The sequence below is a fragment of the Montipora foliosa genome, chromosome 2 (assembly GCF_036669935.1).
Source record: "Montipora foliosa isolate CH-2021 chromosome 2, ASM3666993v2, whole genome shotgun sequence".
NCBI lineage: Eukaryota > Metazoa > Cnidaria > Anthozoa > Scleractinia > Acroporidae > Montipora > Montipora foliosa.
The window spans coordinates 4,406,404-4,418,903 of NC_090870.1; the positions used below are offsets into that span (position 1 = coordinate 4,406,404).

At 39.0% G+C, this 12,500-nt stretch overlaps 1 protein-coding gene across 1 annotated transcript in view; it reads right to left on the minus strand.

The window, feature by feature from the left end:
- Nucleotides 1–12,500, minus strand: part of LOC137986512 (cell adhesion molecule Dscam2-like) — a 43,057-nt gene that overhangs the window by 27,832 nt on the left and 2,725 nt on the right. Inside the window, exons 2-5 of the mRNA XM_068833547.1 lie at nt 11,063–11,260; nt 8,851–8,988; nt 5,932–6,234; nt 2,093–2,245 (exon numbers count right to left, since the gene is read on the minus strand). Of these exons, the coding sequence (XP_068689648.1) occupies nt 2,093–2,245; nt 5,932–6,234; nt 8,851–8,988; nt 11,063–11,260 (792 nt within the window). The remainder of the gene's footprint in view (nt 1–2,092; nt 2,246–5,931; nt 6,235–8,850; nt 8,989–11,062; nt 11,261–12,500) is intronic.

Consider the following 12,500-nt stretch of genomic DNA (forward strand, 5'->3'; position numbering starts at 1 on the left):
ACACGTTGTAAATCTCGCAGAACAAATTTAGGTTGACCATACAGGAGTGAATTGCAATAATCGACCCTGGACGTAATTAAGGCATGGACAAGTGTTTTGGCTGAATCAACGGTCAAGAACTTACGGATCTTGAAGATATTACGCAAATGAAAAAAGGAAGACTTGCACACAGCAGCAACATGAGGTGCCATAGATAAAGAATTACTAAAAATAACCCAATGTTCCTTGCAGTAGTTGAGCAACACACAGTCTCTGAGACAATATCAAGGAAATCCAAAGCAGGGCGACGACGATGGGACGACAAAAAAACTAAAATTTCTATTTTGTTGCTATTCATCTTTAATTTATTCATTATCATCCATGAGTCAATATCCGTAACACAGGCTTCTATCTTTGATTTGCAAGAGACCCTATCCTCGAAAGATGAAAGTTTGAAGGATACGTATAGCTGAGAATCATCAGGCGTAAAAGTGATAGGATAAACCATCTGATCTTGCAATAGAGCAATAGAGCAATAGAGCATTGGTCGAGAACCGAGCCCTGAGGGACACCATAGACTAAATTTTGAACATCAAGAAATACCATCATTGACTTTAACAAACTGGGTACGGTCAGATAAGTAGGAATAGATCAAGTCAAGTGCCATTTCACAAATGCCGAAACGAATTGACAATCTTGAACACAACAACCTATGATCGACAGTATCTAACGCCGATGAGAGATCCAACAACACCAGGAAAACAGATCTTCTGTTATCAATTGAAAGAGCAATGTCGTTGTATACAATTTAAATTGATCAGTTTCTCCATTTAAAAATGAACCAATCACAAGGCAACACAAATATATGCAGCCGACTTCAAGCGCGGGAAAATGTCTGCATGCAAGCAAGTCACTTGCCTCTTTCTTAGTGATTGGCTCAGAATGTGGTGGGAGCGTAGATGTGAAAAACTATGCAAAATCAATGGCGAGAGTGTTTTCGATGCACTTAAAAGCCGTTCATAGGAATAACAATGTGAGGATTTTATGTTCGATTCAAAGGTTTTTGAAAAGTGGTATCATGGAATATCAGAGTGAAACTCTTACCACGCAGACCAGGCCTGCGATTAGTTAGGTCATTTCTGAGTTCATGTCTGTCTCCTTTTCAAGATGTGAATTGAATATCATCTCATTTTAAACTGTTCTGCTTTATTCACTTACTGTCATATCGTGACCGAACACGTTTACAACGGAAATATGCGTAAAAGAATTACTTCATAGCGCTAAAAATTAACAGACATAAAGATGAGAAATGACGTTGAACTAAGAGCGAGAATGAAGAGGATCCTTAAAAAAGGACTGTTAAGTTACTCAAAAGAACATCGTATTTGATTTTCTTGGGGGATGTCACACCCTACTGGAGCAAGGAATACATTCTTTGCCACAAACCACCAAGGGACACAATATCTTATTAAAAGTTTCACAAAAATGGATTCTATGCCAAAACGCAGAAATTGTGAAAAAAATTATGAATTCCTATAAGGAAAATGTAAATAAGTAAGTCACAACACACCGACAAATCCTAAGTGCACACCTGCATTGTCAAGTGTAAGAACAATGGACTGAAGATGCCATAAAAATAATTCACCTTTATTTTCAAACGATAGCCGAGTGAAGCTCAATAGCGTAATCGTAGGGTCTTGAACAAATCAAATTAATACATATCAAATAACAGGTTGGTTCTTGAGGGGAGGGGAAAACCGGAGTACCACCCGGAGAAAAACCTCTCGGTGCAGAGTACAGAACCAACAAACTCAACCCACATTTGACGCCGAGTATGGGTATTGAACTCGCACCACATCTGAGGGAGGCGAGAGTTCTCACTGCTCTAAGAGCAGCGGGAACTCTTCTAATGTCATGTCCAGGCAAAATTAAAACCTCATTTCAAGCCACAATCTCCGGTTTGCTGTCTCGAGGGCATGAAATCATGCCCTCATTATTGCTATTTTTCAGCAATCATGGAAAACTACCGGCATTTTCTTGTAAGATAGAAATTATCGTTTAAAGTCTCTAAAGTAATTGTAAACGTTCCTATTTGGGGATTATTGCAACTTACTGATACATGAAGTAATCGTTTCGTCTTCATTAATTTTCTTGGTAACCCTCCACTCCACTTCCAAAGGATAGCCTCTAGCTCTGCACTTCAGTTTGATATTTCTCCCAGCTATCCCGGCCTCCACGTTATTTCCACTTTCAAACCATGGTGCAACTAAAAAGAAAACAAAATTCAGCACAGTACATATAATAATTGGCATATGAAAAGGTGAAGATTAACTTTCTGATAATGTTTGATTCCTTGCTTGAAGTGTCAACTTTCATGGAAAAAATTAATTCAGTTGGTGAAAGACTGACGGAGGTGACATTTTCTTTGTTGAACCATTTTATTAGCTCTAAAAAGAATAATTGGCTCCAATTACAGCTATGGAAAGTGTGAATTATGGAATCATTCATTTTACAATATGGACACTTTGCGTCCTCCGCCTTTCCAAAGAGGAATAGCTCCTTCTTGGTGACTACTATTCTATGTAAAAGTTTGAAATAAAATTCCCTAAGTTTGTTATCTTTACAAACACATTTCACGCGGCAAAAAAAGAAGTTTTCAAAGATGCTTGATCAATTTGCAGGTCTCTTTCCCATTTAGAAATAGCCTTCAGCTCAATTGGTTCTTTATTTATGAGAAGCCAATAATAGTCTCTATTTTTCATTTTGGTTAAATTTAAAGAGATCTCTGGGGAAAACTACTATTAACAGCAGATCTGATCTGTCCGTGGGGTTAGCCTTCGCACTTTCTACGAAGTGTCTAGGAATAGCTGAAACTACTTGAAAGTAGATGAGAAAGTTGCATCTAAGATCATATTTTTGGATGAATTCTGAGTAAGAAAGAAAATTTCCATCTGTTTTGCGGAGAAGATCATGTACCAGATAGACGCCACGATCGTACCAGTTCCTGCAAAAAATACTTTGACGGTGGATTAAAATATCTTTGTTGTTAAATAAAATTTGCTCTTGGCCGGAATGATTAGGAAAAGATTCTTTCAGTTCCAAGAAAAAACAGGAGAATCAATTTATAGAACTGAGGTAGCCCAATCTGATCGAGAAATTTCTTGTCATAATTACATTGTAATATGAAGTTTAGGCCCCCCGGAGACTCACCACCTTTATGTTCATCAGCTAACAGTCTGGAGATCCAAGCTAACTTCAATGATTTTGATAAAACATATATACTTGGTGCTCGTAGATAAAAAAAAACATCACTTTACTCTTAATTTTGACCTTTTTATTTTTCCAAATGAATTTAAATATGGCCGAATTTACAGCGTTAAGATATTCGAGAGGAACATCAAGGCTGGATATAGAGTGTATCAGTAGAGAGATGCCAAGGCTTTTAGCTATTAGGCACCTTCCAAATAGTGTAAGACTCCGACAGTTCCATATGTCGAGGATGGTCCTCAATTTTTGCAATTTTAACGCAAAGTTGTATTTTTCATTTTCTTTCTCATTGTAAGAGATAAAAGTGCCCAGCACACGAATTAGTTTTACTGGCCATTGAAATCCAAAGGGTTTGTCTTGTCTATGTCTCCACGGTCCCAGCCACAAAGCTTTAGTTTTCGAAGGGTTCAGGCCGGAAATATCGCCAAAATTTTCCAATACAGCAATCGCCTTGTTAATCGAGTTACAATTACTGTTAAGAAGCGTGGTATCATCAGCAAATTGACTTAGTTTTAATTCCTTACTGAAAATTTTTATACCCTGGATTTCTTTATCTTCGGCCTGATTTTGCACGCTAGTAATTCCGCGGCCAAGATGAATAGACACGGAGACAGAGGACAGCCTTGTCTCACTCCTCTTGACAAGCGAAAATAATTTGTGCAGAAACCATTGTTTAGGACTGCACTCTCTGTGTTAACATAAAATACGGAAATCCAGCGTTGAAGGCCGTTGGCAAAACCAGGATCGGACCGAACCGGACCGGATCGGATCGAATCGGATCGGATCGCATCGGATCGGATCGCATCGGATCGGATCGGATCGACAAAACCCGGACTGGTACGGCCCGACTTCTTCAGGGAGTTATGTACGAGTTATGATTTAACTGGTGACCCAGCGATTTCATGTGTCTATTGGCAGGAATTTTGATATTGAACCAGTCCGGGTTTTGTCGATCCGATCCGATCCGATCCGATCCGATCCGATCCGGTCCGGTCCGATCCGATCCGATCCGATCCGGTCCGATCCAGATTTTGCCAACGGCCAGCGTTGAATGCTTTCACCAAAATTAAAAAGCTCAATGGTTCTTTGTATAAATTTCCATTCAATTGTGTCGAAAGCCTTTCGAAAATCCAGCTGTAAAAGTATACCTGGAATGTTGCGAAGCTTTGTTTGTTCAAGAATGTCATTAATTAGCCTGATGTTTTGACCGATATATCTATCTCCTTGTTTTTTTTTAGCTGCAATTAATAGCTGCGGTTACACTAGCCATTTTGCCCTTGGGTAAGTGGCTTTTTCCCACGGGGAAGCAATTTTTTATGTGTAACCGATCTGCCCAAAGGAAAATATCCTGTGGGAAATTTCCATGGATACGTCAAAAAGAACAAAAGAATTGCCCATGACAGTTCCAGATGTAAGTCTTATGGTTAACAAAACCCCAAAGCGGCTCAACCGATCACAAGATTGCCGAACGCGAGGAAAATACATGCTGTGATGAACTGTGTAAACAACTGCGGACGTGGAAATACCCAAGCACGCCTTTTCTGGCCAGCAGCAAGTCGACGTCTAAATTATAAATTGGAGAGTTGCAAGGACTAGAGAAAGCGTAACTGAAGTCGAAGTCTTTGTTGCCTTCTTAAAATGAAGCGATGAATCGCTGAACTTAATTGAGGTGGACAGTTAAGAGAAGCGCCGATCGTGACAATTACCGAAAATAAGCCAAAGAAAAGTTTGTCGTTCAGATGTAGATCTTCGATGTTTACTTTTTTTTTAGATCCTTATTTTAATGTATTTTGTATTGTAATTAGTTTTTCAAAAACCATTTAGTGGAAAAACTAATAAATCTCATCTTGTCTTATCTTAAAGGTAAGTTTCCCACCAAAACAGGCCAACGCTTACCTTCCCCTTGGGTAATTTACAAGTGTGTAACCGCAAATGGGGAGTCGATCATAACCCAGGGTAAACCCAACCCAAGCCGTAACCCCAAGGTTCCCCATGGGCAAGAGGTCTAGTGTAACCGCACCTAATTAAAGCCGATATTTAGTGTAACTCTTAAACAACTTTTGTATAGTTAATAGCCGTGTAAATAGGAGGATAAAGTAGGAGTTATAGTCCTAGTTAAAGGTAGATGTTAATTTCGTTATATGTTTTTTTTTCAATGAAAATTTCAGGAATTCAACGGGTTTTTTTTTTTGTAATAAAAAAATTCAGCACAGTAATTTTCGAAAATAATAGACCTGTTGTGAAGATTTAGCCTGCAAACGCAGACGTATTTCCGGCGGTCGTTGCGTTCGCAGGCTAGTGAAGATTTCGATTTGATCCGCGTCACAAAGATACTCGTTAGCGATGTCATTGTCAGCGGACTCCTCTTACAGATGAGAAAAGGAGTTTTCGCCACCCAACCCCATTTCAAACTAATTTCCACTGAAAAGGTGTCCTTGGTGCTCTCTTCCCCAAGGGGATAAAAGCCACAAGCTGGCTAAGGACGTTTTTTCATCCTTCGCATCTATTTTTTGGTAGTTGCCTCATGGACTGCGTTAAGCTGTGCCACGTGGAAACCTCGTTCTGACGGATTGGGAGCGGGGCTGGCCTCGTGTGAATCCATGTGGCTGGTCTCACTACGTTCTATACCCTTCTTTGCTATACCCACAAACTGAGTTTAACCTCAAACCTCAATCCAATGCTTACATTTGACAATGGTGCTATCCGACTCGTTAAGATCGAGTTCTTTACGGAGCTTCACAGCCAACATACAGGTGTAGTTGCCGGCGTTTCTGACCTGATCAGTAGTCACCTCAAGTGGCTTAAAGCCCAGTTCCGTAGACTTTTGATTGATTTGCATGCTGTATATCAACTTTCCGTCCTTAAACCATGCCATGTATTGCAGCTCAGCTTGGCTTCCTTTATGTGTAATGGAGCAAGAAATTGTGGCCCTCTCCCCGCGTTGAAGGACGCGAATTTTGGATGTCTCAATTCTTGGGATGTCTTTTCCTAATAACATAGAAGTAATTGCAAAGTTTGAGACATCAGAGTTTATGTTCAGTTAATTCGTCTTTAGAGTTACACTCTTTTGATGCTGCGCTCTGCATAAGCAGGGGTGAACCCAACAAGACTTGGCCGAAGTGATCATGCCTTATGCACAGCACTTCTCGTTTAAACGATAAGTTACAGGAACTTAAATATGCGGTAAAGGATGGGGCCGCGACCATCTTGGTCACCAATTTTTTCTGTCCCTTCTGTTATTTAAAATCCTTAAGGGAGAAAAAAGTGGAATAAGAAGGGACAAATCTGTTAACCCATTCTCATTCTCGCACTCGCATGTGCGATAAAAAATCAAGTACTATTATGACAAAATGTGTAATAATAAAAGTGGCCTCGTGGTTGTGCAAACACTGTCTGATCCTCTATACCAACAGCATCTCTACTGACCCCATCTCTTTACTGACCGCCCGTCCAGTGTATTGTTCAGAACATCTGGTTTACCCGGCTTTAAAACAATAGACACACCGCTAGTTAGTCCTCGAACGCTTCTTAGACCATAAACCAAGAGAACGTGAGGTAAGAAATTCAATCCTTCCGCCTTTTAGAATGCGTGCATGCAGCGCGGAAGGTTATTTTTAGCTGTCGTTCCCATGACTACGTAGTCCACTTTCACATTAAGGTAATTCCCTTGAAAATGACGTACTATCCAGATTTTTGTCAAACTTGGCACAATTGATGTTTATACACAGTACATTGAAAATGCAATAAAAAGATGGGATCACCGTGCTTGTTTTCGCGCTGCATGTCCTTTAGTCTAAGCGTTTTTTTACCGCATTATGCGAGAAGCGTTCGAAACTTGATCAACCACAAAAGGTGTTCTCTTCATTAGCAAAAACAACTAAATATTACTGAAAAGGATTAAACCACTGCAAAAACCGTGTACGATCAAAACTTGCTCTACGTTGGATCAAAATAGATCGTGACCACACCATAAAAAACTTTAAAATAGAAAATATCCTGCAAAGGTTGGTCAAGACAACGTGAACATAGGCGTTGTTGCTTGCAAGCAACAACGCCTATGTTCACGTTGTCTTGACCAACCTTTGCATTACTGAAAACTTGAGCCTACTTGCTTGTCCGAGCTATAATCTTTCAGTAACATGCGATCAGGCCCATTTTTAGCTTCGCCCATATGTCCTCTTATGTCCGCGCTCGCTAAAATTGGGCCTGACCAAAAGTCTCTCAAGAATTACGGACGGTCGGCCAAATTTTGGCCGACCAAACTCGTGATCTGATTGGCTGTTGAAACGCCGAAAGTGAAAATGCCATCGTGATCGCGCGGAGCTCTCGCGAAGTCCTCGAGACTAATCCGCCATAAATGTACGAAAAAAATTGCTGCCTTTTGTTCTTACAATGCCGTGGACGGTACAACTTGCTTTTATTTGTATAAATGGAGATATGCCATCTGAAACATCTCATAACTTGTCCAGAATCGGGTTTGAATCTCTGGAAAGAGTGAATTTAGCGATTCCGTTGTCGAGCTCTGTGGCCATGTGGTTGAAAGTACTTTGGCACAAACTTCCCTGATGTTTTGAAAGCTAAATAGCTGGTTCTTTCAAATGGCAACGAAAGACGATGCATATTGGTTTCCTGGATGAGACAAAGGACATATATATCAAGAGGAGGAGATGCTGATAAAATCGCAAGTTACACGAATGCATGTTTTGAACATCTGTGTATCAAACGGCATTATTTACTTACTGTACATGACACGGTTTGTTTGCACAATTTGGAGTCAAGATTGCTTCATAATATTTCCAGTTGATTTAACTTAAAACTCGCACTCCAGAAACTAAAATGGCATGTTTCCAGAGAGACCAATTGTACAAAAATAAAAGAAACTTCCGGAGTCCATCTTACTGTTCGTACTCGATCAAAAAATTAACGGCCAAACTGATCATGATTTTACTGCGCGCAATTCTAGAAATAGCGCTCGTTCAGGAGGAAATAACTATTCCTTGACAGGTTTAGCTTGGCGTCAATAAAAATTCGCCATGTTATCACTGTGCGCGAGATGGTGCGCGCGCCAACGACGCAATAAAATTATGCGCAGTAGGGTTGCACAATGCAAAAGCAGGGAATCACCTCAACTGGTCAGCAAGGTGTCGTCCTTGAAAGAAGCACGCAGCATCAACTAGAACTAAAAGCAGATTTTGAACTCTTGTTATCGGAATAGGGCCAATTCACTCTCTTATAACTTGGATGATCTCGATCTCTCTTGTAGATTAAAATTTAGTGATATTGTGTTGTTTTAGAACTACAGTAGTTCCGTTTTCGATATGGACGGAAAAGCGATCTTTCTACTTTTTTTCCAATACACGAGTGAATGGAAAGAACAGGGAACGATTTAGTCGCACTGGACGCTCTTTTAGAAATTCATGCGAGGCCGTAGGAGATGCAAAATTCAAGTCAGCGCTAGCCGTCTATTCCGCGCGATGGTCATCGAATTCTCGTTCTTTTGCAAAAGTCTTAATCCACTTATCCGCATATTGGAGTAGGAGTAAAAATAATTCTTACCAAAGAATGCACCCTTAATAGTATGTAATGAGCTTTTTCTGGACTTACTTGGAATCACTGTGATAGCAAAAATCATCGGATACCCGTCTTGGTCACCCTTTGCAAATGCGTCGCACCTGTATTCACTGCTGTGTTCCATTGTAACATTTCGAATATGTAAAGTGACAAAGCGCTTACGTCCACTGTCTGCAAAGAAAACGTAAGGACCAAAGTATTTTTGCTCCACTTTTCGACAATATTTTCACCTCTCTTCTTTGACCCTTTAATTCCTGCGATCGAAACGTTCATTCTCCCAACTAGTACCATAGAGGTCTTTATTGGGTAGGCATGAGAATCTGGTGTTATATCAAGATCACACCTCTTAAGCTGATAAAAATATTTATTCTGAAATGAATACCTGTCTGACTGACATTGAAACATTGAATTGAAATTGTGAAGAGAATTTACATACCAATCACTCCTTGGAGTCGAAGGGTTGAAGAGATACTCCATACACTGGCATAAAGTAATATGTAGATCTCATGAAAAGCATATATATATATATATATATATATATATATATATATATATATATATATATATGACTGCCAGTGGAAAAACTGAAGACTTCATCTGCTATAAAAGTGCTCGATGGTTAAACCAGAGCTGTGAATAAAGATGAATTTCTGGAGTCGGACTAGTTCAAAAACAAAAACAGCGTATCACCCCCAGGAGGATCGCAAATGGATTCACAGTCCAAGTTGAGGAGAAATTGAGAGAAAGTTATGCGAAACTCAACACTGGACAACTTCAGAGCACTATATATATATATATATATATATATTTATTAAATTTTCAACCTCGGTTAATGCATTTCTAGTGCTCTGATTGGTTCGATCAATCTCGGTTTTCAGCTCATATACCTTAGTTTGACCTTATATGGCAATTGATAGCGCTAAGCGTTGCTAAGCTAATTTTTTTTTTCGCCGTTAAGCGAAATTTCTCTCTGAAAAAAGCAAAAATCCGTTTCAAGTAGGCGAAAAGGCAAGAAATGTTTTTGTGATGAGTCTGCGTCTGACTGACCACCCGGGTCCGCAGAAATTGGCTTTAGCTATTGCGGTATCCCTGTCCATGTATCTATTTGTATTTTCATTTTCTGTTATGTCATTGTATTCTTGTAGTATTTGGACAAAGCTAATAAATTAATTAAAAAATGAAATTAAGGTATTACACAACATCGCTTTTTATCGCACGTATTTCGTACTTCTAAACTTTGGAGTTTAAGGAATTTAATGAAACAATTATTCCATTCGCGCTTGTTGGATATGAATCTGGTTATAGCCAATTCGGCGCTACGCGCCTCGTTGGCTAGCGCTCATGGAATAATTGTTAATTTTACCTAAAACCGTTCCGTTGTATGTTCCCAAAAATCTTGTTTTCAATACGCGATTAAAATAATCTCGAGCCTTATGCTTTCTGTATCCGCAACAAAAAATGCCTCAGTATGACACCGAGGGCAGCGCAATTAGAAAGACACGATTTCATTTCAATTTCCTTCAAGGAGGCTCGAAAGGGTTTCAACACTTAGAAGACTCTCTGATTAGATCGAGTAACGCTACAACACTGTATCACGTAACAGCAATGTTATGGTACCATATGAAACACGTATTATTTCCAAACAAGATGTGATCGCTATTGTGATGTAATAAGTTACCTTGGCAACGGGAAAGCCCAGCAAAACATCCTATATTTTGGATTTAGTTGCTCATATCTCAAAAACAAAGTCAGTGATCCCCTTTTTTATTGCAGAAAAGTGATTAAAAGGCAACAATGAAACTTTAAAAACAATTCTGTCTAGAGGATTAAAAAAATCACAAAATTAAGGTGGCTCTAAATCCACTGGACAGAATTTTTTAAAACTTTGCCGAATGTTTTATCATGCCCTTCTGATTACTTTACAGAAATAAAAAATGGGGGTCACCGAGTTCGTTTTTGAGATATAAGCAACTAAAGACAAAATAAAGGGTGTATTTACAGGGTTTGCCCGTTGCCACGGTGACATATTACGTCACAATAATGACTGTATCTTGTTCAGCAATAATTCGTGTTTCATTTGGTACCACAATATTGCCAATACGTGATACAAAGTTGTGGTGCCGATCCTTCTAATAAGAGCGTCACTTGGAACCGTTGAAACTGGTTCGAGCCTTCTTAAGTCTAATCTCTTGATGTCAGGTTCCGTAAGTGCATTAACTTTGCTGCAATTGATGCAAATGACTACCTTCTGTCCTCTCCGAAAAGTAGATATTGTCATTAGCATTAATTTTTGTTATGGAACCACTTTCGCTTTTCCTTTCGAACTCAATTTTTTCAGGAATCTTTCCACCTTCAGTGTCGTAAGCAACACAAGTGACCTCGACAGAAGTGTGCTCTAACAGATGATGATTACCAGGATAGGGTTCTTGTATTCCAAAGCGACCTGGTGAAAAAAGGAGACAATTAAAGTTAAGGCAATTCGTTCATTACTGTTTGACCAAGAAACATAAAAAAACATGAAACAAAGAAAAAAGGGATTCATAACGGGCTTTTAATGCGGTGAGGTATTATCTTTCTTGGTTTAGATAAAAATAATACTAAAACAAACAAACAAATAATGATAATGACGATGATGAAAATCATAATGATGAAAATCAAACAAACATTGAGTGTAATTAGCCAAGCAAATGAAGTCAAACTAAAGGAGATCAAACGGCAAGTCAAATGAACATTCTCCCTTTCCCACAACTTTTCCTCACTCCTCTGTCAATCCGGCCTGACTGTTCCTATTTCACACTTTCAAAACATTGTTGGTTCGAAAACGTTGTCGTTGAAGTTCTTAATATTAGTTTGTCCAACGATTGGTAGTTTGTCCATTTTTGTTCAAACAGACTCTGGTTTCAGTTGCCTAACCTTATGCATAAATAGTCTCTACTCTTCGGATACTTTTGATGTTACCGTACGATCACCAGTATGTCGGTGCAGACTTTGGAAGTTTGTAGTTTACGGGTAGCTCGAGAGGAGTTTTAATCAAATAGAAAAGCAAGAAGAACCAAATCTCTCAAAGGTCGTTAACACAATTACAATTTCGAAATTTTAATGGAAAAATGTACCACTTGAACATCACAGAACTAGGTCATTCCTGATCCCAGCTAATAGGTCATGCGACAGTCTGGAGTACTTCAATTGATGCTAATAGTTGTGTGTTTTTATCACGTGCAACGCTGGAGGGGTGGGCCGTGGGTGATGTCTAAAAGAAAATTTGGGAGTAGAACGTGCCTTTTGCAAAGACGTTTTCTGCGATTCCAGTGTTGATCTTAGTTCTTCGTTCCATAGAACGAAATTTCAAATTTTATCTCCTGAAAGCCGACCAACGCTCAAATGGTCGTAGTTTCAAAGCGTTTTAAAAACACCCACTGTTGTGGTATTCTTTTTATTATTATTATTTTTTAAATATATCCACATTTATTTGTTTACATGTTAATTTTAGTGTTCCAATGTCTCCACTTCTTTATTACAGAAATAACATAAAGGAGAATCGGCTAAACCAAATTTGAAGAGTATAATGTTTGTATAACACTGAAATTCTATGAAGAACTTTATATTGGAATTCTCTTAACTTTGTATTCAACGTTATTTTAAAAGGCAAAGAAAATATTCTTCCCCAGTCTAGTTCAAATGTC